The sequence below is a fragment of the Anser cygnoides genome, chromosome 35, assembly GCF_040182565.1.
Source record: "Anser cygnoides isolate HZ-2024a breed goose chromosome 35, Taihu_goose_T2T_genome, whole genome shotgun sequence".
NCBI lineage: Eukaryota > Metazoa > Chordata > Aves > Anseriformes > Anatidae > Anser > Anser cygnoides.
The window spans coordinates 2,176,924-2,201,930 of record NC_089907.1 but is presented as its reverse complement, the minus strand read 5'-3'; the positions used below and the strand labels follow the sequence as shown (position 1 = coordinate 2,201,930).

General features: G+C 66.7%; 3 protein-coding genes across 3 annotated transcripts; 2 read left to right on the top strand and 1 right to left on the bottom strand.

Moving 5' to 3' along the window:
- Nucleotides 1-11,659: 11,659 nt before the first annotated feature.
- AGPAT1 (1-acylglycerol-3-phosphate O-acyltransferase 1) lies at nucleotides 11,660-20,537 on the top strand. The gene is given in 8 exon segments (XM_066986904.1): nucleotides 11,660-11,891; nucleotides 12,841-12,944; nucleotides 12,947-12,975; nucleotides 15,658-15,843; nucleotides 17,871-17,945; nucleotides 17,947-17,967; nucleotides 18,071-18,143; nucleotides 19,077-20,537. Coding segments are annotated over 8 exon segments (822 nt in total). The 5' UTR covers nucleotides 11,660-11,718; the 3' UTR covers nucleotides 19,238-20,537.
- On the top strand, nucleotides 16,085-17,165 carry LOC136788364 (shematrin-like protein 2). The gene has a single exon (XM_066986819.1). It carries the CDS (start codon nucleotides 16,101-16,103, stop codon nucleotides 17,061-17,063), a length of 963 nt encoding a protein of 320 aa, XP_066842920.1. The 5' UTR covers nucleotides 16,085-16,100; the 3' UTR covers nucleotides 17,064-17,165.
- Nucleotides 20,538-22,160: 1,623 nt separating the features above from the next.
- On the bottom strand, nucleotides 22,161-24,092 carry LOC136788328 (zinc finger protein 22-like). The gene is made up of 2 exons (XM_066986615.1): nucleotides 23,624-24,092; nucleotides 22,161-22,193 (listed from the first exon to the last, which is right to left on the bottom strand). The coding sequence occupies exons 1-2, from the start codon at nucleotides 23,939-23,941 to the stop codon at nucleotides 22,161-22,163; spliced, it is 351 nt and encodes a 116-aa protein (XP_066842716.1). The 5' UTR covers nucleotides 23,942-24,092.
- Nucleotides 24,093-25,007: the final 915 nt, after the last annotated feature.

Genomic DNA, 25,007 nt, shown 5'->3' with positions numbered 1-25,007 from the left:
CATAGTGGTACAAGGCATTATTATCCCATCCCATAATGGTACAGGCCATTATTACCCCCTTACACAATGGTACAGCTCATTAGTTGTCCATCCCATAATGGTACAGGTCATTATTACCCTTTTACACAATAGTATAGCCCATTAGTTCCCCATCCCATAATGGTACAGGCCGTTATTTATTGGTATACCCCATGGGTTCCCCCTCCCATAATGGTACAGCCCGTTATTTATCGCTATAACCCACAGGTACTCCCCCCTTAATGGTATAATCCATTATTTCTCCATCCCATAGTAGTACAGCCCATAATTTCTTGACCCCACAGCGGTATAACCCCTAATTCTCCGTCCCATAATGGTACAGGCCGTTATTTACCCCCCCCCCCATAATGGTACAGCCCGTTATTTATTGCTATAACCCACAGGTACTTCCCCCTTAATGGTATAGCCCATTATTACCCCCCCCATAATGGTACAGGACATTATTTACCCCCTTACGCAATGGTACAGCCCGTTAGTTCCCTCCCCCATAATGGTACAGCCCGTTATTTATCGCTATAACCCACGGGTACTCCCCCCTTAATGGTATAACCCATTATTACCCCCCCATAATGGTACAGCCTGTTATTTACCCCCTTACGCAATGGTACAGGCCGTTAGTTCCCCCCCATAATGGTACAGCCCATTAGTTCCCCCCCCATAATGGTACAGCCCATTAGTTCCCCCCCCCCCCCATAATGGTACAGCCCGTTATTTATTGCTATAACCCACAGGTACTCCCCCCTTAATGGTATAACCCATTATTTCCCCCCCCATAATGGTACAGCCCATTATTACCCCCCCATAATGGTACAGCCCGTTAGTCCCCCCCCATAATGGTACAGCCTGTTATTACCCCCCTATAATGGTACAACTCGTTAGTCCCCCCCATAATGGTACAGCCCGTTATTACACTCCATAATGGTACAGCCCGTTAGTTCCCCCCCCCATAATGGTACAGCCCGTTATTACCCCCCACCTTAATGGTATAACCCATTATTACCCCCCCCATAATGGTACAGCCCCTTATTTATTGCTACAACCCCATGGGTCCCCCCCCAATGGTATAACCCACTTTTATCCCACCCCGTAACGGTACAACCCCCCTTACCCCCCCCATAATGGTACAGCCCGTATTGCCCCCCCCCCCCATGGTACACCCCCCCCTCCCCAATGGTACGCCCCATGGTTTACCCCCCCCGGGCTACAATAACCCCCTCCCCCCCCCCATAATGGTATAACCCATCGTTATTCCACCCCATAATAATACCCCCATATCCCCCCCCGCCATAATGGTACGCCCCATTACCCCCCCACCCCTTAATGGTACACCCCACGGTTTACCCACCCCATAATAACCCCCCTCCCCCCCCCAAAATGGTATAACCCACCATTATTCCCCCCCCCCCATAATGGTACGCCCCATGGCCCCTCCCACCCGGGGGGCGTGGCCTCCGTCACCACGACAACAAAGCCCCGCCCCCTCGGACCGTACCATCGTGCACCCTTTGGGGGGGGGGGTCCTCGGACCGTCCCATTTGGACCTTTGGGGGGGGGTTCATGGGGTTGTACCATTACGGGGGGGTTTGGGGGGTCCGGGGGGTTTTTGGGGTGCGGGGGGGGGATTTGAGCCCCCCCGGCCCAATTTTGCCCCCCCCCAGAAGCCGGAGGCGCGCCGTGGCCCCCGCCAGCTGGCCTGCCTGGCCGCCCTGCTGCTGCTGCTCGCCTTCAACCTGGGCCCCAGCAGGTGAGGGGGGGGGCACCCCAAAATTTTTTGGGGGGGGGGGGTCCTTAATGTGCCCCCCCCATTAAAATGCCCCCCCCCCAAAATTTTGCCCGCAGCCTCTGGGAGCGGCGCCCCGAGCCCCCCCCCCCCCCGCGGGCGCCGGCACCTCCTGGGGGTGGCGGAGCCGGGGGGGGCGCGGAGGTGGGGGGGGGCGGGGGGGGGGCGGAGGGGAGAGCCCCCCCGGGGGCCCCCCCGCGAAGGGAGATGTGGGGCACGGAGCGGACGCCTTCAGGTACGGGACCCCCCCCCCCCCCCCCCCAAAAAAAATCCCCCCCAAAAAAATCCCCCCCCCAAAACCCAGCCCCCCCCCAATCCACTGGGACCCCCCCCAGACCCCATTGGGCCCCCCCCAATTCACTGGGACCCCCCAGACCCAAGGGGCCCCCCCCCAAATCCCACGCCCCCCCCAAGCCACTGCGACCCCCCCCCAAAAAAAAAATGCCCCCCCCATCCAATGGGACCCCCCCCAAAAAAAAAAACCGGGCCCCCCCCGACCCCAATGGGACCCCCCCCAAATTATTGCCCCCCCCCATCCCATATGGGGCCCCCCAATTTATTGCCCCCCCCCCAGACCCAATTGCCCCCCCGGCCCCATTTGCCCCCCCCCCCAATCCACTGCCCCCCTAAAAAAATGCCCCCCCCCACCATTGGGACCCCCCCCGACCCCATGGCCCCCCCCCCCCCCAAAAAAACCATGCCCCCCCAAGCCCATGGGACCCCCTTGGCCCCCCCAATTAATTAATTACGCAATTAACCCCCCTTAATTAATTCCTCTCCATTAATTAATTGCCCCCCATTAATTAATTGCCCCCCCCCCAGGAACGCCTCCCTGGGCCCCCTCCCCCTGGGGGCGCTGCCGGGGGGCTCCTGGGGGGCGGCGACTGCCGGCGCCTGAACCGCTCCGAGTCCCTGCGGTACGGGGGGGGGGGGGGCAAATAAATGGGGGGGGGGGGGCAAAAAATTGGGGGGGGGCAAAAATTGGGGGGGGCAAAAAATGGGGGCGGGGGGGGGTGGGGGGGAAAATGGGGGGAGAATGGGGGGAATTGGGGAAAAAGGGGGGGGTTTGGGGGGGGGGATTTGGGGGCGGGGGGGGGCACAAATAAATGGGGGGGGGTCCAAGAAATTGGGGGGGGGGGCAAAAAGTGGGGGGGGGGCAAAAAATTGCGGGGGGGGGGCAAAAAAATGGGGGGAGAATGGGGGGAATTGGGGAAAAAAGGGGGGTTGGGGGGGATTTGGGGGCTGGGGGGGCACGGGGGGGGAAATAAATGGGGGGGTCCAGAAAATTATGGGGGGTGAAAAAAATGGGGGGGCAAATAAAATGGGGGGGGGGCAAAAAAATGGGGGGAGAATGGGGAAAAAAAGGGGGGGGGAAATGGGGGATTCGGGGTCGGGGGGGCAAATAAATGGGGGGGGTCCAAAAAATTGGAGGGGGCAAAAAAATGGGGGGGGCAAAAATTGGGGGGCAAATAAAATGGGGGGGGGGGGTCCAAAAAAAGAGGGGGGGGAAATGGGGTGAAATAGGGGGAAATTGGTTAAAAAATAAGGGGGGGGAACGGGGGGGAATTTTGGGTGCGGGGGGGTCCCGGGGGTCCCGGGGGGGTCTCTGGGTGCTGACCCCCCCCCGTGCCCCCCCCCCAGGCTGGCGGACGAGCTGAGCGGCTGGGTGCGGCGGCACCAGGGGGGGCGCGGGAGGCCCCCCGCAGCAAGGTGGGGGGGGGGGGAGGTTTCGGGGGGGGGGGGGCTGGGGGGTCCTGGGGGGTTGGGGGGGGTTGGGGGGGTCCTGGGGGGGGTCCTGGGGGGTTTGGGGGCTGGGGGGTTGGGGGGTTTGGGGGCTGGGGGTTGGGGGGTCCTGGGGGGGTTTAGGGGCTGGGGGGGCCATGGGGGGTTTCGGGGGTTTTGGGGGGTTCGGGGGGTCCCGGGGGTCCTGGGGTGCTGACCCCCCCCCCCCCCCCCCCCTTTTAGGCCCCCCCCCCGCCAGGCGCCCCCGCCTCCAGGACGGTCCCGGCTGCGCCCCGGCCGGAGTGGTGAGCGCCCCCCCCCCCCCCCCAAAATAACCCCCCCCCCCGGACCCCCCAGGACCCCCCCAAAAAATCCCAGACCCCCCCCCCAAATAAATTGACCCCCCCCTTTCATTCCAGCCCCCCCAACCCCCCCAACCCCCCAAATCGCCCCCCCAACCCCCCCTTTCCCCCCCAAACCCCCCAAATCCCCCCCAAACCCCCCAGACCCCCCCCCCCAGACCCCCCCAAAAAAACCCAAGCCCCCCCCCCCAAATAAAATACCCCCCCTCGACCCCCCAGGCCCCCCCCCCAGCCCCCCCCCAAACCCCCCCAACCCCCCCCAAATCGCCCCCCAACCCCCCTTTCCCCCCCCCCAAATCCCCCCCCCAACCCCCCCCAGACCCCCCCCAGACCCCCCCCAAACCCCCCAGGACCCCCCCCAGACCCCCCCAAAAAAACCCAAGGCCCCCCCCCAAATAAAATACCCCCCCCGACCCCCCCAGGCCCCCCAAACCCCCCAACCCCCCCAGATCGCCCCCCCAACCCCCCCCTTTCCCCCCCTTTCCCCCTTTCCCCCCCAAACCCCCCAGACCCCCCCAGGACCCCCAGACCCCCCCAAAAAACCCAAGCCCCCCCCCCCCCAAATAAAATACCCCCCTCGACCCCCCAGGCCCCCCAGGCCCCCAAACCCCCCAACCCCCCAAATCATCCCCACAACCCCCTTTCCCCCCCCAAACCCCCCCAAACCCCCCCCAAACCCCCAGGACCCCCCAAAAAAAACCCAGACCCCCCCCAAATAAATTGACCCCCCTTTCATTCCAGCCCCCCCCCAACCCCCCCAACCCCCCAAATCACCCCCCCAACCCCCCCTTTCCCCCCCCAAACCCCCAAACCCCCCAAACCCCCAAACCCCCCAAAAACCCCCCAGACCCCCCCCAAAACACCCAAGGCCCCCCCCCCAAATAAAATACCCCCGACTCCCCCAGGCCCCCCCAAACCCCCCAACCCCCCAAATTGCCCCCCCAACTCCCCCTTCCCCCCCCCAAACCCCCCTTTACCCCCCAAGACCCCCCAGGAACCCCCCCCCCCCAATAAAATTACCCCCCAGGACCCCCCCCCCCAAATTTAACCCCCCCTTTTTATTTCCCAGGCCCCCCCCCGCCCCCTGCAGCCCTACGCCCCCCCGGAGCCCCCCGCTGCTGGCCGCCCTCCGCCGCCGCCCGACACCTTCTACGTCGTCTCCTTCCGCCGGGTGGGGGCTCGTTTTTTTTGGGGGGGGGGGGGGTTATTTTTTTTGGGGGGGGGGTCTGACCCCCCCCCATTTTTTTTCACCCCCCCCCAGGACCACCTCCTGCTGCCCGCCACCAGCCCCAACCGCACGGCGCGGCCCCCCCGCATGTCGCTGCTGCTGCCGGCCGCCAACGGTGGGGGGGGGGGGGGCACTGGGAGACCCCCCCCGATAAAAAATATTGGGGGGGGGGGGGGCAAATAAACGGGGGGGGGGGCAAAGAGTTGGGGGGGAGAATTGGGGAGGGGGGGGCGAGGAAATGGGGGGAGAACGGGGGAAATTGGGGAAAAGGGGGGGAAATGGGGGGATTTGGGGTGGGGGGGGCAAATAAATGGGGGGGGGTCCAAAAATTGGGGGGGGCAAAAAGTTGGGGGGGGGATAAATGGGGGGGGGGCAAAAAAATGGGGGAGAATGGGAAAAATTGGGGAAAAATTGGGGAAAAGGGGGGTTGGGGGGATTTGGGGTGGGGGGGCAAATAAATGGGGGGGTCCAAGAAATTGGGGGGGGAATAAATGGGGGGGGCAAAAAAAATGGGGGGGGGGGAGTTGGGGGGCAAATAAATGGGGGGAGAATGGGGGAAGTTGGGGAAAAGGGGGGTTGGGGGGATTTGGGGGTGGGGGGCACAAATAAATGGGGGTCCAGAAAATTGGGGGGGGGAATAAATGGGGGGGCAAAAAAATGGGGGGGAGGGGGGGCAAAAAATGGGGGGAGAATGGGGGAAATTGGGGAAAAGGGGGGGAAATGGGGGGATTTGGGGTCGGGGGGGGGGCAAATAAATGGGGGGGTCCAAAAAATTGGGGGGGGGGGCAAAAAAATGGGGGGGGGGCAAAAAAATGGGGGCAAAAAAAATGGGGGGGGCAAATAAAATGGGGGGGGCAAATAAATGGGGGTCCAAAAAATTGGGGGGGGGCAAAAAAATGGGGGGAGAATGGCAAAAAATGGGGGAGAATGGGGGAAATTGGGGAAAAGGGGGGAAATGGGGGGGATATGGGGTGGGGGGCAAATAAATGGGGGGGGGTCCAAAAAATTGGGGGGGGAATAAATGGGGGGGGGGCAAAAAAATGGGGGGGGGGGGAGTTGGGGGGGCAAATAAATGGGGGAGAATGGGAAAAATTGGGCAAAAATTGGGGAAAAGGGGGGGTTGGGGGGATTTGGGGTGGGGGGGGCACAAATAAATGGGGGGGGTCCAAAAAATTGGGGGGGGAATAAATGGGGGGGGGCAAAAAAATGGGGGGGGGAGTTGGGGGGCAAAAAATGGGGAGAATGGGGGAAATTGGGGAAAAGGGGGGGTTGGGGGGATTTGGGGTGGGGGGCAAATAAATGGGGGGGGGTCCCCATAAAGTGGGGGCTATAAAGGGGGGGGGTCCCCCTAAAAAATGGGGGGGGCCTATTAAAAGGGGGGGGGCAATTAAAAGGGGGGGCCATTAAAGGGGGGGGTCCCCATATAAAGGGGGGGCCCATATAAAAGGGGGGTCCCCTAAAAATGGGGGGGGGTCCCTAAAAAAGGGGGGGTCCCCAAAAATGGGGGGGTCCCCCCAAAAGGGGGGCCCCCCCGACGCCCCCCCCCCCCCCCCCCGCAGAGAGCCAGGCGGGGGGCGGGGCGCTGCAGGCGATGATGCAGGTGGACTGCGAGGTGATTGACACGCGCGTCGTCCACTTGCGGGGCGCGGCCACGCCCCCCGGCCCGCCGGCCACGCCCCCGCCGCGCCGCCGGCCAATCGCCGCCAACCGCAGCCGCCGGGCCCCGCCCCCGCCGCGGAAGCCACGCCCCCTCCGCGGGAGCCACGCCCTCTTCCTGGGGGCCACGCCCCCGCGCGGCGAGGCCACGCCCCCTCAATAAAAGCCGTGGATGGGGGGATAGAGCGCCGCGTCACTTCCGGCCTCCGGGTGGGGGGGGGGGGGCGGGGCTCACCCACGTGACGCCGCCCGCGCGCCGCCATTTTGTCCCCTTTTCCCGCCCGCCGCGCGGAGCAGCCAATGGGCGCCGGCGGGGGCGTGGCCTCGCGGCGGTCGCCGCGGCAACGCGCCTCGCCCCGCCCCCGCATCCCCCCCGCGCCGTTGCCATGCCGACGGGGAGGGGCGGGGCTTAGGGGCCGGAGGGGGCTCGGAGGGCGGCGCTGATTGGCTGGCGGCGCTGTCAATCGCCCCGGGGCCGCTTCCGCTGCCGCCGCCGCCACCGGGAAGGGCCCGGCCCGGCCCCGCCGCTGCCGCCGCCCCCCCGGGCCCGGTGAGGGGAGGGAGGGGGGTGGGAGGGGAAACGAGGGGGGAGGGGGGATGGGGGGCACGGGGGGGCGGAGGGGGGATGGGGGGATAACGGGGCCCGGGGGGGGGATAACGGGGGATAACGGGGCCCGGGGGGGGATAACGGGGGATAACGGGGCTCGGGGGGGGTAATGGGGGGGTCACGGGGCCCTGGGGGGGGATAACGGGGCCTAATGGGGGGATAACGGGGCTTAATGGGGGGGTAACGGGGCTCTGGGGGGATAACGGGGGATAACGGGGCCCTGGGGGGGATAACGGGGGGTAACGGGGCTTAATGGGGGGGTAACGGGGCTCTGGGGATAACGGGGGATAACGGGGCCCCGGGGGGGATAACGGGGCCCCGGGGGGATAACGGGGCCCAATGGGGGGTAACGGGGGGATAACGGAGGTTAACGGGGCTCTGGGGGGGATAACGGGGGGTAACGGGGCCCCGGGGGGGATAACGGGGGGTAACGGGGCTTAATGGGGGGGGGTAACGGGGCTCTGGGGGGGATAACGGGGGGTAACGGGGCCCTGGGGGGGGTAACGGGGGATAACGGGGCCCTGGGGGGGATAACGGGGGATAACGGGGGGGGTACTGGGGGTTAATGGGGGAATAACGGGGTCTGAGGGGGTAACGGGGCCCCGGGGGGGAGATAACGGGGTCTGGGGGGGGGGTAACGGGGGGTAACGGGATCTAATGGGGGGGGTAACGGCGGATAACGGGGCTTAATGGGGCCCCGGGGGGGGGTAACGGGATCTAACGGGGGGGTACTGGGGGTTAACGGGGGAATAACGGGGTCTAAGGGGGGGTAACGGGGCCCCGGGGGGAGATAACGGGGTCTGAGGGGGTAACGGGTAAGGGGGGGGTAATGGGGGTAACGGGGCATACTGGGGGGGGGGGGGATAACGGGCTCAGGGGGGGATAATCGGGGGTACCGGGGGGTACCGGGGGTTAATGGGGGGTAATGGGGTATAATGGGGGATAAGGGGGTGGTAACGGGGCCTAACGGGGGAATAATGGGGTCTGGGGGGGTAACGGGGGGTACCGGGGGTTAACGGGGGAATAATGGGGTCTGGGGGGGGTAACGGGGGGTAACGGGACCCCGGGGGGGGTAACGGGGGTTAAGGGGGAGATAACGGGGTTTAATGGGGGTTAATGGGGGAATAATGGGGTCTAATGGGGGGTAATGGGGGAATAACGGGGCGGGGGGGGGGAATTAATGGGGTCAGGGGGGGGTAACGGGGGCATGACGGGGGGCTGTGGGGTGTAACGGGGGGTAACGGGGGGTAAGGGGGGGTAACGGGGGGTAAGGGGGGTAACGGGGGTAACGGGGGGTAAGGGGGGTAACGGGGGGTAACGGGGCAATAATGGGGTCCCGGGGGGGTTTAACGGGGTTTAATGGGTCGGGGGGGGATAACGGGGTCTGACGGGGGTCAACGGGGTCCTTGGGGGGCCCTGGGGGGTTTTGGGGGGATCCGGGCGGTTTTGGGGTCTCCCCGTGGGGGTTTTGGGGTCCCCAGGGGTGGCCGGGGCGGTTTCTGGGGTCCCTTTGGGGTTTTTGGGGTCCCTTTGGGGTTTTTGGGGTCCCTTTGGGGTTTTTGGGGTCCCTTTGGGGGTTTTTGGGGGTCCCCCTGGGATTTGGGGTCCCTCTGGGGTGGGTTCGGGGGTTCCCGGGGGGGGGTTTGGGGTCCCTGGGGCAGTTTTGGGGGGTCCTTGGGGCAGTTTTGGGGTCCTTGGGGCAGATTTGGGGTCCCTGAGATGTTTTTGGGGTCAGTTTTGGGGTCCCTGGGGCAGATTTGGGGTCCCTGAGATGTTTTTGGGGTCAGTTTTGGGGTCCCTGGGGCAGATTTGGGGTCCCTGAGATGTTTTTGGGGTCAGTTTTGGGGTCCCTGGGCGGATTTGGGGCCAGTGGGGCCGGATTTGGGGTTCCTGGGGGGTTTGGGGGTTTTGGGATCAGTTTTGGGGTCCTTTGGGGGGATTTGGGGCAGGTTTTGGGGTTCCTGGGGGGGTTGGGGGTTTTTGGGTCACTTTGGGGTCCCCGGCTCGGTTTTGGGGCCAATGGGGTCGGTTTTGGGTCTCCCTGGGGCGTTTTTGGGGTCTTGGGGTCAGGTTTGGGCCGGTTTGGGGCATTTTGGGGTCGGTTTTGGGGCCAACGGGGTCAGTTTTGGGTCTCCTGGGGCGTTTTGGGGCCGTTTGGGACCGGTTCGGGGTCGGGCGGGGGGCGTGGCCCTTGGAGGGGCGTGGCCATTGGGGGCGTGGCCTAAGCGGGCGTGTCCCTCGGGGCGTGGCATGTGGGGGCGTGGCCTATGTGGGCGTGGCCTAAGTGGGCACATCCCTTTAGGACACACGTCCTGTATGGGCGCATCCTATTGGGTTTGCCCCCATATGGGCGTGTCCCTTGGGGGCGTGGCCTAAGTGGGCGTGCCCCTTGGGGGCGTGGCCTATGTGGGCGTGGTTTACATGGGCGTGTCCCTTGTGGGCGTGGCCTAAACGGGCACATCCCTTTAGCACCCACCCCATACGGGCGCATCCTATTGGGTCTGCCCCTCCGTGGGCGTGTCCCTCGGGGGCGTGGCCTAAGTGGGCGTATCCCTTGGGGGCGTGGCCTAAACGGGCGTGGTTTACAGGGGCGTGTCCCTTGTGGGCGTGGCCTAAGTGGGCGCATCCCTTTAGGACACATGTCCTGTATGGGCGCATGCTATTGGGTCTGCCCCTATATGGGCGTGTCCCTTGGGGGCGTGACCTAAATGGGCGTGTCCCTTGGGGGCGTGGCTTATATGGGCGTGGTTTATATGGGCGTGACCCTTGTGGGCGTGGCCTAAGTGGGCACATCCCTTTAGGACACGTCCTGTATGGGTGCATCCTATTGGGTCTGCCCCTATATGGGCGTGTCCCTCGGGGGCGTGGCCTAAATGGGCGTATCCCTTGGGGGCGTGGCCTAAACGGGCGTGGTTTACATGGGCGTGGCCCTTGTGGGCGTGGCCTAAACGGGCACATCCCTTTAGCGCCCACCCTGTAGGGGCGCATCCTATTGGGTTTGCCCCTCTGTGGGCGTGTCCCTTGGGGGCGTGGCCTAAGTGGGCGTGCCCTTTGGGGGCGTGGCCTAAATGGGCGTGTCCTACATGGGCGTGTCCCTCGGGGGCGTGGCTTATATGGGCGTGTCCTACCTGGGCGTGACCCTTGTGGGCGTGGCCTAAACGGGCACATCCCTTTAGCGCCCACCCCATAGGGGCGCATCCGATTGGGTCTGCCCCTATATGGGTGCGTCCCTTGGGGGCGTGGCCTAAGTGGGCGTGTCCCTTGGGGGCGTGGCCTATATGGGCGTGGCCTACATGGGCGTGTCCCTTGTGGGCGTGGCCTAAACGGGCACATCCCTTTAGCACCCACCCCATATGGGCGCATCCTATCGGGTCTGCCCCTCTGTGGGCGCATCCATTGGGGGCGTGGCCTAAGTGGGCGTGTCCCTTGGGGGCGTGGTTTATATGGGCGTGTCCCTGGGCGTGGTTTATTCGGGCCTGACCATTGTGGGCGTGGCCTAAACAGGCGCATCCCTTTAGGAGACGTCCTGTATGGGCGCATCCTATTGGGTCTGCCCCTATATGGGCGCGTCCCTTGGGGGCGTGGCCTAAGTGGGCGTGTCCCTTGGGGGCGTGGCCCATGTGGGCGTGGTTTATATGGGCGTGTCCCTTGGGGGCGTGGCCTAAATGGACACATCCCTTTAGCACACATCCCACATGCGCGCATCCGATTGGGTGTGCCCCTCCGTGGGCGTGTCCCTTGGGGGCGTGGCCTATGTGGGCGTGTCCTTTGGGGGCGTGGCCTATGTGGGCGTGTCCTACATGGGCGTGACCCTTGTGGGCGTGGCCTAAACGGGCACATCCCTTTAGCGCCCACCCCATATGGGCGCATCCTATCAGGTCTGCCCCTATATGGGCGTGTCCCTTGGGGGCGTGGCCTAAGTGGGCGTGTCCCTTGGGGGCGTGGCCTAAATGGGCGTGTCCTACATGGGCGTGTCCCATGTGGGCGTGGTTTATATGGGCGTGTCCCTTGGGGGGGCATGGCCTAAATGGGCATGTCCCTTTAGCACACATCCCACAGGGGTGCGCCCAGTTGGGTGTGCCCCTCCGTGGGCGTGTCCCTTGGGGGCGTGGCCTATGTGGGCGTGTCCCTTGGGGGCGTTGCCTATGTGGGCGTGGTTTATATGGGCGTGTCCCTTGTGGGCGTGGCCTAAACGGGCACATCCCTTTAGCGCCCACCCCATATGGGCGCATCCTATCGGGTCTGCCCCTATATGGGTGCATCCCTCGGGGGCGTGGCCTAAGCGGGCGTGCCCCGCTAAGCCTCGCCCCCTCCCCGGCAGGCCATGTGGCTGCCGCTGGCGGCGCTGGCGCTGGTGCTGGCGCGGGCGGTGCTGGCGCGGAGCCGCTCGGCGCGCTTCTTCCTCAAGATGTTCCTCTTCCACGGCTGGGTGCTGCTGCTCGCCCTGCTCGCCCTCCCCCTCTGCGCCCTGCGCGGCCGCGACGTCGAGAACATGCGGTGGGCGGGGCCCCGCCCCGGGGGGGGGCGGGGCTTGGGGGGGAGGGGGCGGGGTTTGTGGGGGTGGGGGAGGGGTTTATGGGGGTGGGGGGAGGGGCTTGGAGGGAGGGGGAGGGAGGAGGGGGTAAGGGGGAGGGGCTTGGGGGGAGGGGGAGGGGACAGAGGGGGGGGGAGGGGACGGAGGGGGGTGGGAGGAGCTTAAGGGGGGTGGGAGGGGCCTAATGGGGGTGGGCGGGGCCCAATGGGGGTGGGCGGGGCCCAATGGCGGGTGGGCGGGGCCCAATGGGGGGTGGGCGGGGCCCAATGGGGGTGGGCGGGGCCTAGAGGGGGTGGGCGGGGCCTAGAGGGCATGGGAGGGGGTAAGGGGGAGAGGGGCTGAGTGGGAGGAGGGGGGAGGGGGGAGTTGGGTGGGCGGGGCCTAAGGGAGGGGAGGGGCCTAAAGGGGGTGGGAGGGGCCTAGAGGGGTGGGAGGGGCTTGTGGGGGAGGGGCAGGAGGGGCGGGGCTTATGTAGGGGTGGGGGCGTGGTCTGAGGGTGGGCGGGGCCTCGGGTGGGCGGGGCCTCGGGGTGGGTGGAGCCAGGGTGGGCGGGGCCATGGGTGGGCGGGGCCGTGGGTGGGGGCGTGGCCTCCTGGTGGGCGGGGCCTCGGGGTGGGCGGGGCCTGGGGCAGGGCAGAGCTGGGGGGCGGCGTTTGGTGGGCGGGGCTTGTGGGCGGGGCTTGAGGCGGAAGGGGCGGGGCTTAGGGCGGAAGGGGCGGGGCTTAAGGCGGAAAGGGCGGTGCTTAGGGCGGAAGGGGCGGGGCTTAGGGCGGAAGGGGCGGGGCTTGAGGCGGAAGGGGCGGGGGCTTAGAGGCGGAAGGGGCGGTGCTTAGAGGCGGAAGGGGCGGGGTTTGAGGCGGAAGGGGCGGGGCTTAGGGCGGAAGGGGCGGGGCCGTGACGGGGGCTCCGCAGCATCCTGCGGGGGCTGCTGCAGCACGTGAAGCACCTCTGCGGGATCCGCATGGCCGTGCGCGGCGCCCAGCACTTCCCCCCCCGGCAGCCCTACGTCGTCGTCAGCACCACCAGAGCTCGCTCGACCTCCTGGGTGCGCCCCACAACTGCCCCACGGCTGCCCCATAACTGCCCCATGGCTGCCCCATGGCTGCCCCATGGCTGCCCCATGGCTGCCCCATAACTGCCCCATGGCTGCCCCATGGCTGCCCCATAACTGCCCCATGGCTGCCCCACGGCTGCCCCATAGCTGCCCCATAGCTGCCCCATGCTGCCCCATAGCTGCCCCATGGCTGCCCCATAGCTGCCCCGTAGCTGCCCCATAGCTGCCCCGTAGCTGCCCCATAGCTGCCCCCATAGCTGCCCCATAGCTGCCCCATGGCTGCCCCATAACTGCCCCATGGCTGCCCCATAGCTGCCCCATGGCTGCCCCATGGCTGCCCCATGGCTGTCCCATAGCTGCCCCATAGCTGCCCCATGGCTGCCCCATGGCTGCCCCATAACTGCCCCATAGCTGCCCCATGGCTGCCCCATAGCTGCCCCATAGCTGCCCCATGGCTGCCCCATGGCTGCCCCATAACTGCCCCATAACTGCCCCATAGCTGCCCCATAGGTGCCCCATGGCTGCCCCACGGCTGCCCCATAGGCAGCGCCTTTATCCCATAGAGCTGCTGCCAGCCTGCTGCGTGCCCAGCACAACCCCCAGCCCCACAACTCCCTTTCTCGCCCCATAACCCCCCCCCAGCCCCACAACGTGTCCCAGCCCCACAACCCCGTGTCAGCCCCATAACCCCTTCCCTGCCCCACAACCCCCTTTCTCACCCCATAACCCCGTGTCCCTGCCCCACAACCCCGTGTCCCAGCCCCACAACACGTGTCCCAGCCCCATAACCACCGTGTCCCAGCCCCATAATTCCCTTCCCTGCCCCATAACCCCGTTCCCTGCCCCATAACCCCCTTTCTCAGCCCCACAACCCCCTCTCCCAGCCCCATAACCCCATGTCCCAGCCCCATAACCCCGTGTCCCAGCCCCACAACCCCGTGTCCCAGCCCCACAGCCACCACTCCCAGCCCCATAACCCCGTGTCCCAGCCCCATAACCCCCTTTCTCACCCCACAACCCCCTCCCCAGCCCCATAACCCCCTGTCCCAGCCCCACAACCCCGTGTCCCCCCCCGCCCCACAGCCCCGTGTCCCAGCCCCACAACCCCGTGTCCCAGCCCCATAACCCCCTTTCTCAGGGACAATTCCCAGCCCCACAACCCCGTGTCCCAGCCCCATAACCCCGTGTCCCAGCCCCATAACCCCCTTCCCTGCCCCATAACCCCGTTCCCTGCCCCATAACCCCCTTTCTCACCCCACAACCCCCTCCCCAGCCCCATAACCCCGTGTCCCAGCCCCATAACCCCGTGTCCCAGCCCCACAACCCCGTGTCCCAGCCCCACAGCCCCATATCCCAGCCCCATAACCCCGTGTCCCAGCCCCATAACCCCGTGTCCCAGCCCCATAACTGTGTATCCCAGCCCCATAACCCCGTGTCCCAGCCCCACAACCCCCTTCCCAGCCCCATAGCCCCGTGTCCCAGCCCCACAACCCCGTGTCCCAGCCCCATAACTGTGTATCCCAGCCCCATAACCCCGTGTCCCAGCCCCACAACCCCCTTCCCAGCCCCACAACCCCGTGTCCCAGCCCCATAACCCCGTGTCCCAGCCCCATAACCCCCTGTCCCAGCCCCACAACCCCGTGTCCCAGCCCCACAACCCCGTGTCCCAGCCCCACAGCCCCGTGTCCCAGCCCCATAACCCCGTGTCCCAGCCCCACAACCCCGTGATGGAGGTGCTCCCACAGCCCCATATCCCAGCCCCATAACCCTGTGTCCCTGCCCCATAACCCCCTTTCTCAGCCCCACAGCCCCCTGTCCCAGCATAACCCCGTGTCCCAGCCCCATAGCCCTGTGTCCCAGCCCCATAACCCCGTGTTCCAGCCCCACAACCCCCTTCCCAGCCCCACAGCCCCATATCCCAGCCCCATAACCCCGTGTCCCAGCCCCACAACCCCGTGTCCCAGCCCCACAACCCCGTGTCCCAGCCCCACAGCCCCCTGTCCCAGCCCCATAACCCCGTGTCCCAGCCCACAACCCCGTGTCCCAGCCCCACAGCCCCATATCCCAGCCCCATAACCCTGTGTCCCAGCCCCATAACCCCGTGTCCCAGCCCCACAGCCCCGTGTCCCAGCCCCATAACCCCGTGTCCCAGCCCCATAGCCCTGTGTCCCAGCCCCATAACCCCCTGTTCCAGCACAACCCCGTGTCCCAGCACAGCCCCATATCCCAGTAACCCTGTGTCCCAGCCCCATAACCCCGTGTCCCAGCCCCATAACCCCGTGTCCCAGCCCCACAGCCCCGTGTCCCAGCCCCATAACCCCGTGTTCCAGCCCCACAACCCCGTGTCCCAGCCCCACAGCCCCATATCCCAGCCCCATAACCCTGTGTCCCAGCCCCATAACCCTGTGTCCCAGCCCCATAACCCCGTGTCCCAGCCCCATAACCCCGTGTCCCAGCCCCATAACAGCCCCATAGCCCTGTGTCCCAGCCCCATAACCCCGTGTCCCAGCCCCACAACCCCGTGTCCCAGCCCCACAACCCCGTGTCCCAGCCCCATAACCCCGTGTCCCAGCCCCATAACCCCCTTCCCAGCCCCACAACCCCCTTCCCTGCCCCATAACCCCGTGGATGAGCCCCATAACCCCGTGTCCCAGCCCCATAACCCCATATCCCAGTAACCCCCCCGTCTGATGGAGGTGCTCCCCGACCGCTGCGTGCCCATCGCCAAGCGGGAGCTGCTCTACATGGGGGCGGTGGGGGCGGCGTGCTGGCTGGGCGGCATCATCTTCATTGACCGCAAGCGCACGCGCGACGCCATCAGCGTCATGGCCGAGGCCGCGCACACCATGCTCAGCCAGGACGTGAGTGCCGGGGGGGGCGCTGGGGGGCGCTATGGGGCGGGTGGGGGGGATATGGGGTCATATGGGGTCATATGGGGTGCTATATGGGGCGCTATGGGGTGGCATATGGGGGGGGTATGGGGCACTACGGGGTCATATGGGGTGGATATGGGGTGCTATGGGGTGGGTATGGGGCTCTATATATGGGGTGCTATGCTCTATGGGGTGGATATGGGGTGCTATATGCAGCACTATGCTATGGGGTCATATGGGGCGCTATGGGATCATATGGGGTGCTATGGGGCAGATATGGGGCAGGTATGGGGCGCTATGGGGTCATATGGGGTGCTATGGGGTCATATGGGGTGCTATGGGGCAGATATGGGGGGATATGGGGCAGATATGGGAGGATATGGGGGGATATGGGGTACTATGGGGCGCTATGGGGTGGATATGGGGTGCTATGGGGTGGGTATGGGGCTCTATGGGGTGCTATGGGGTGGATATGGGGTGCTATGGGGCAGGTATGGGGCGCTATGGGGTCATTTGGGGTGCTATGGGCCAGATATGGGGTGCTATGGGGTGGGTATGGGGTGCTATGGGGCAGGTATGGGGCGCTATGGGGCGGATATGGGGGGATATGGGGTACTATGGGGGGATATGGGGTACTATGGGGGGATATGGGGTACTATGGGGGGATATGGGGTACTATGGGGCGCTATGGGGTGGGTATGGGGCACTATGGGGTCATATGGGGCGGATATGGGGCGGGTATGGGGCGCTATGGGGCACTATGGGGTCATATGGGGCTCTATGGGGTGCTATGGGGCACTATGGGGCAGATATGGGGGGATATGGGGTACTATGGGGCGCTATGGGGTGGATATGGGGCACTATGGGGCAGATATGGGGTACTATGGGGCACTATGGGGTGCTATGGGGTGGATACGGGGCACTATGGGGTCATATGGGGTGGATATGGGGTGCTATGGGGCGGGTATGGGGCACTATGGGGAGGGTATGGGGTCATATGGGGTGCTATGGGGTGGATATGGGGGGATATGGGGCGCTATGGGGTGGGTATGGGGCGGGTATGGGGCGCTATGGGGTCATATGGGGTGCTATGGGGCAGATATGGGGGGATATGGGGTACTATGGAGTGCTATGGGGTGGATATGGGGCGCTATGGGGCGCTAGGGGGTGGGTATGGGGCACTATGGGGCAGGTATGGGGCACTATGACTATGGGGTCATATGGGGTGCTGTGGGGTGGATATGGGGCACTATGGGGCAGATATGGGGCACTATGGGGTGGGTATGGGGCTCTATGGGGCAGGTATGGGGTGCTATATATGGGGTGGATATGCGGCACTATGGGGCAGATATGGGGCGCTATGGGGCAGATATGGGGCGGATATGGGGTCCTATGGGGTGCTATGGGGTGGATATATATGCAACGGATATGGGATGATATGGGGCGCTATGGGGTCATTTGGGGTGCTATGGGGTCCTATGGGGTGGATATGGGGCGCTATGGGGCGGATATGAGGTGGATATGGGGTGCTATGGGGCACATATGGGGTGCTATGGGGTGGATATGGGGCGCTGTGGGGCGGGTATGGGGCTCTATGGGGTGCTATGGAGGCACTATGGGGCGGATATGGGGCACGATGGGGTCCTATGGGGTGCTGACCCCCCGATATGGGGCGCTATGGGGCAGATATGGGGTCCTATGAGCCCTGAGCCCTCACCGTGGGGCCGACCCCCCGCTATGGGGCTGACCCCCCGCTATGGGGCCGAGCCCTCGCTATGGGGCCAAGCCCCCTGGCTATGGGGCCGACCCCTCGCTATGGGGCTGACCCCTGGCTATGGGGCCGAGCCCTCGCTATGGGGCCGACCCCTCGCTATGGGGCTGACCCCCCGCTATGGGGCCGAGCCCTCGCCATGGGGCTGACCCCCCGCTATGGGGCCGACCCCCCGCTATGGGGCCGCCCCCTGGCTATGGGGCCGCCCCCCCGCTATGGGGCTGAGCCCCCCGTCTCCCCCCAGGTGCGGGTGTGGGTGTTCCCCGAGGGGACGCGCAACCACAGCGGCTCCATGCTGCCCTTCAAGCGCGGCGCCTTCCCACCTCGCCGTCCAGGCCCAGGTACGGGGCCCGCTGGGGGGCCGCTGTGGGGCCGCTATGGGGCCGCTATGGGGCGGGGGCGGCCCCACTGAGGGCCCCTCCGTCCCCCCGTCCCCCCCCCCAGGTCCCCGTCGTCCCCATCGTCATCTCCTCCTACCAGCACTTCTACAGCAAGCGCGAGCGGCGCTTCACCGCCGGTGAGGGGGGGCGCGGGTTGGGGGCGCACTTGCGCACTTGGGGGGTGCACTTGGGGGGCGGACTTGGGGGGCGGAGGGGGCTGTGGGGCACGGGAAGGGGCTGCTTGGGCATGGGGTGGGGTGATGTGTTGTGGGTTATGGGGCTGGCTGTGGGGCGGGCTATGGGGCTGGTTATGGGGCAGGCTATGGGGCAGGGCTGTGGGGCTGGTTATGGGGCAAGCAATAAGGTGGGCTATGGGGCAGGCTATAGGGCCGGCCATGGGTCTGGCTATGGGGCAGGCTGTGGGGCTGGCTATGTGGCAGGCTATAGGGAGGGCTATGGGGCAGGCAATGGGATAGGCTATGGGGCCGGCTATGGGGCAGGGCTGTGGGGCTGGCTATGGGGCGGGCTATGGGGCAGGCTGTGGGGCCGGCTATGGGGCATGGGGCTATGGGGTATGGGGCTATGGGGTGAGCTATGGGTCTGGTTATGGGGTAGGCTATAGGGCTGGTTATGGGGCAGGTTATGGGGCTGGCTATGGATCTGGCTATGGGGCGGGCTATGGGGAGGGCTATGGGGCTGGCTATGGGGCAGGGCTGTGGGACCGGCTATGGGGCGAGCTGTGGGGCGAGCTATGGGGTTGGCTATGGGGCGGGCTATGGGGCTGGCTATGGGACAAGTTATGGGGCCGGCTATGTGGCAGGCCATAGGGAGGGCTATGAGGCAGGCTATGGGGCTGGTATGGGACATGTTATGGGGCTGGCTATGGGGGTGAGCTATGGGGCGGGCTATGTGGCAGGCTATGGGGCAGCCATGGGGCTGGCTATGGGGCGGGCTATGGGGTTGGCTATGGGGCCAGCTATGGGGCAGGCTATGGGGCCGGCTGTGGGGCCGGTTATGGGACAAGTTATGGGGCCGGCCCCCCGGTGACCCCCCCCCCCCGCGCCCCCCAGGGCAGTGCGTGATCCAGGTGCTGCCCCCGCTGCCCACGCAGGGGCTGGGCCCCGCCGACGTCCCGGCGCTGACGGAGCGCGTGCGCGACGCCATGCTGCGGGCCTTCGACGCGCTCTCGGCCGAGCTCAGCCCCACGCCGCCGGCCCCGGCCCCACAGTGACCCACGGCCGCCCCACGGCCGCCCCACGGCTGCCCCACGGCCGCCCCTTCTCCCCCCCCCCGCCCCACTCCTCGGCTCCCCCCCCCCCCCTCGGTCCCCCTCCCCGCCGCCGCCCGGCCCCACGGCGGCGGCTGACCCACGAGTGGGGCCGGGGGGCGGCCCCACGGCGGGACCCGGAGGAAGGGGGCGGCCGGACCCACGGCGGGACCCACGGCGGGGCTGGGGCGAGAGCAGGGCCCGCGGACTGAGCCACGAGTGGGGCGCGGCGGGACCCACGGCGGGACCCATAGCACGGAGCGACCCACGGCGGGACCCATAGCGAGACCCATAGCGGGACCCACAGCAGGACCCACAGTGAGGACCCATAGCGTGGAGCGACCCACGGCCAGACCCACGGCCAGACCCATAGCAGGACCCACGGTGGGACCCATAGTGCGGGGCGACCCACAGCAGGACCCACAGCAAGACCCACAGCGGGACCCACAGCCAGACCCACAGCGAGACCCATGGCAGGACCCACAGCACAGAGTGACCCACGGCGGGACCCACGGCGGGACCCATGGCCAGACCCACGGCAGGACCCATAGCAAGACCCATGGCGGGACCCACAGCCAGCCCCACAGCAGGACCCACGGCAGGACCCATAGCGTGGAGCGACACAGCAGGACCCACAGCAAGACCCACAGCGAGACCCACGGCGGGACCCGTAGCGCGGAGCAACCCACAGCGGGACCCACAGCCAGCCCCACAGCGAGACCCATAGCGCGCGAGCGACCCATAGCGAGACCCACAGCGGGACCCACAGCGAGACCCACGGCGGGACCCACGGTGGGACCCATAGCGCGGAGCGACCCATAGCGAGACCCACAGCAGGACCCACGGCCAGACCCACAGCGAGACCCACGGCGGGACCCACGGTGGGACCCAAGGCCAGCCCCACGGACTGACCCACGGCGAGACCCACGGCCAGACCCACGGACTGGACCCACGGCCAGACCCACGGCCAGCCCCACGGCCAGCCCCACTCCAGCCCCCCAAGCGTGGGGCGCCCACGGACCGACCCCCTCCAGCCCCCCCCAACTTGGGGGTCCCACGGGACTGACCCACGGCTCCGGGGGGGGGGCGCGCAGCGAGCGGACACTGTTGGGGGGGGGGGGGGACACGGACACGAGCGCTATGGGGCGGGGGGGGGGGGGCGGGAGCCGATTGGCTGCCGGAAGAGGCCCCGCCCCCCTCATTAGGACGCCGCATATTTATTAGGGGGGGGGGGGGCGCGGGTTTTGCCAAATTTCCCCTGCCCCGGCTCCGGGGACCCCCCCCCCCCGTTCCCCCCCCCCCCCCTTTTTTTTGCTTTTAATAAACCCCCCCCTCGGCTCCCAGCGCCTCGTGACGTCATGGCGGTGATGTCATCGGGGCGGCGATGACGTCATCGGGGCGGTGACGTCATCGATGACGTCATCGGGGCGGTGATGACGTCATTGGGGTGGTGACGTCAGCGGCGGAGCCGGTAGCCGAAGGCGTTCGTGCCCCCGCCGCGGTCACCTTTGGGGGGGGGGGGGGGGGGGGGGGGGAGATGTGGGGAGATGTGGGGCGCTGTGGGGCAGGGAGGGGTCGGGGGGAGGCCGCTTGTGGGGCGCGGGGACCCCCAGGTGGGCGCCCCCCCCTTTTTTTTTGGCCCGCAGCTCCTGGGGGGGGCTGGGGGGGGGGGCACGCCATGGCCCCACGGCTGCCCCATAGCCCTGCCCCATGGCCCTGCCCCACAGCCCTGCCCCATAACCCTGCCCCATAACCTGCCCCATAGCCTGCCCCATAGCCCCATAGCCTGCCCCATAGCCCTGCCCCATAGCCCTGCCCCATAGCCCTGCCCCACGGCCCTGCCCCATAACCTTCCCATGGCCCTGCCCCATAGCCCCATAGCCTGCCCCATAGCCTGCCCCATAGCCCTGCCCCACAGCCCTGCCCCACAGCCCTGCCCCATAACCTGCCCCATAGCCCTGCCCTATAGCCCTGCCCCACAGCCTGCCCCCATAGCCCTGCCCCATAGCCGGCCCCATAGCACTGCCCCATAGCCTGCCCCATGGCCTGCCCCATGGCCCTGCCCCATAGCCCTGCCCCCATAGCCCTGCCCCATAGCCTGCCCCATAACCTGCCCCATAGCCTGCCCCATAGCCCCATAGCCTGCCCCATAGCCCTGCCCCATAGCCCCACAGCCCTGCCCCACAGCCCTGCCCCATAGCGGCCCTGCCCCATAACATAGCCTGCCCCATAGCCCTGCCCCATAACCCTGCCCTATAGCATAGCTCTGCCCCATAACTGCCCCATGGCCCCACAGCCCTGCCCATACAGCCTAGCCCCATGCCTGCCCCATAGCAGCCTGCTAGCCCCATAGCAGCCCTGCCCCATAGCCCTGCCCCATAGCCCTGCCCCATAGCCTGCCCCATAGCCCTGCCCCATAGCACCCGCATAGCCTGCACACCCCCCCACCCCCCCTGCCCCACACCCTCCCCACCCCCCCACCCCATAGGACCCCAATCGGGGGTCCCGGCCCCCCAACATACCCCACGGACCCCACCCCATAGGGACCCAGCACACAGGGGCTCGGGACCCCCTGGGGAGCCAGGTGCCCCCCCCCCCCCCACACCCCCCCTGCCCCATAGCGACCCCCAAGTGCCCGCCCTGCCCCACTGCGGACGCGGCCCCCGCACGGGGTGAGGCAGGGCCGGAGCTGGGCCTGCACCAAGGGCTCGCTATGGGGCCGGGGGGTCGCTACGGGGCCGTGGGGTCTTGCTATGGGGCTGGGGGGTCGCTATGGGGCTGGGGGTCTCGCTATGGGGCCGGGGGGTCGCTATGGGGCCGGGGGTCTCGCTATGGGGCCGGGGGCTCGCTATGGGGCTGGGGGTCTCGCTATGGGGCCGGGGGGTCGCTATGGGGCTGGGGGTCTCACTATGGGGAGTCGCTATGGGGCCAGGGGGTCGCTATGGGGCCAGGGGGGTCGCTATGGGGCCGGGGGGTCGCTATGGGGCCAGCGGCAGCAGCCCCCCCCCTGCTGGGACACCCCCCCCCAAAGGTCAGCGCTGGGACCCCCAGGTTCCTCCCTGCCCCATAGGGACCCCCCCAGCCCCATAGGGACCCCCCAGCCCTATAGGAACCCCCCAAGCCCTATAGGAACCCCCCTGCCCCATAGCCCCCCCCCCCTGCCCCATAGGGACCCCCCCCACCCCATAGCCCCCCCCCCATAGCCCCCCCCCCCAGCCCCATAGGAACCCCCCCAGCCCCATAGGAACCCCCCCAGCCCCATAGGAACCCCCCAGCCCCATAGGAGCCCCCCCAGCCCTATAGGGAGCCCCCCCAGCCCTATAGGAGACCCCCCCAGCCCCATAGGACCCCCCCCAGCCCCATAGGAGCCCCCCAGCCCCATAGGACCCCCCCCAGCCCCATAGGGAACCCCCCCAGCCCCATAGGACCCCCCCTGCCCCATAGGAATCCCCCAGCCCTATAGGAGCCCCCCCAGCATAGGACCCCCCCTGCCCCATAGGGACCCCCCCAGCCCCATAGGACCCCCCCCAGCCCCATAGGAACCCCCCAGCCCCATAGGAGCCCCCCCAGCCCCATAGCCCCCCCCCCATAGCCCCCCCCCCAGCCCCATAGGACCCCCCCCAGCCCCATAGGACCCCCCCTGCCCCATAGCCCCCCCCCAGCCCTATGGGGCAGGGGGCTGTGGGCCCCATATGACGTCATTTGCCCCCCCCCGGGGGTGGCGATGCCGGGCAGTGACGAGCAGAGCCCCGATTTTACCAAATCTCTCCTTTTTGTCCCCGATCCGCCCGGCCGCGCGCGCGCCCCCCCCGAGCCCCTCGTTACCGCTAATTAACGCCCCGGCCCCACACCCCCCCCCCAGCCCCACATCGCCCCCCCCCCCGCCCCCCCCTAGCAGCGCTGCGCGTGGCACCCCCACAGCGCCAAGAACCCCCCAACCGCCCCCTGCCCCCCGCCCCCCCCGGTACCAGTACCCCCCCCAACGCCCCCAGTACCCCCCCCAGTGCCCCCAATACCCCCCCCAGTACCCCCAATACCCCCCCCAGTACCCCCAGTACTCCCAATACCCCCCCCAGTGCCCCCAATACCCCCCCCAATACCCCTCCCACTACCCCCAATACCCCCCCCCAGTACCCCCCCCATACCACCCCCAATACCCCCCCAGTACCACCCCCCAGTACCCCCAATACCCCCCCCAATACCCCCAATACCCCCCCCAATACCCCCCGTACCCCCCCCATTACCAATACCCCCCTGCAATACCCCCAATACCCCCCCCAATACCCCTCCCACTACCCCCAATACCCCCAATACCCCCAATACCCCCCCCAGTAATACCACCCCCAATACAGTCCCCCCAATACCCCCAACACCCCCAATACCCCCAGTACCCCCCCCGGCCCCGTGGGTGCGCTGGTGCCGCTTGTGGTGGGAGCTGCGGCTGAAGCTCTTCCCGCAGCGGGCGCAGGCGTAGGGCTTCTCGCCGGTGTGCGTGCGCCGGTGCTGGGTCAGCGTCGACTTGTCGGTGAAGCGCTTGCCGCACTCGGGGCAGCCGTAGGGCCGCTCGCCCGTGTGGATGCGCCGGTGCCGGATGAGGTTGGAGGAGACGTTGAAGCGCTTCCCGCAGTGCCCGCAGGCGTACGGCTTCTCCCCGGTGTGGATGCGCATGTGCTTCACCAGGTCCGACGTCTGCCCGAAGCTCTGCCGGCACTCGCCGCACGTGTTGGGCGCCCCGCCGACGCCGACGCCGGGTGCCGACGGGCAGCGCCGCGGGCGCCGCGCGAGGCTCTTCCCGCAGTCCGCGCAGGCGCCGCGAGCGCCGGGAGTGCCGGGAGCGCCGCGAGCGCTGCAAGGGCTCTGAGCGCCACGAGCACTGCAAGCCCTGGGAGCACTGGGAGCACTGGGAGCACCGCTAGCGCTCTTGGCACCGCTAGCGCTGCAAGCGCTGGGAGCGCCGGGAGCACTGCAAGCACGGCTAGCGCTGCAAGACCTAGTAGCGCTGCAAGCACTGCTAGCGCTGCAAGCACCAGTAGCGCTGCTAAGCACTAGTAGCGCTAGCTGCAACACTGCAAGCACTGCTAGCACTGCAAGCACTGGCTGAGCACCGCTGAGCACCGCTAGCACTACAAGCACTGGCTAGCGCTGCTAGTACTACAAGCACTGCTAGCGCAAGCGCTGCAGCAGACCTAGTAGCGCACTACTAGCAAGCACCTTAGCTAGTAGCACTGCAAGCGCTGCAGCAGCACTAGCAGCCCTAGTGCGCTAGCACTAAGCACTAGCAGCCCTACAAGCACTGCTAGCACTACAAGCACTGCTAGTAGCTAAGCAAGCAAGCTGCTAGCACTGCAAGCGCTGCTACAAGCACTACTAGCAGCTAGCTGCTCTTAGCACTAGTAGCAAGCGCTGCTAGCACCGCAAGCACTAGCTAGCACTACTAGCACTACAAGCAAGTAGCGCAAGCGCTGCTAGCACTGCAAGCGCTGCTAGCACTGCAAGCGCTAGTAGCATTACAAGCACTACAAGCACTGCTAGCGCTGCAAGCACTCTTAGCACTAGTAGCACTGCAAGCACTGCTAGCACCGCAAGCACTAGCAGTCCTACAAGCACTACTAGCACTACAAGCCCTCTTAGCACTAGTAGCACTGCAAGTGCTGCTACCACTGCAAGCACTAGTAGCATTACAAGCGCTACTACTAGCACCGCAAGCACTAGCAGCCCTACAAGCACTGCTAGC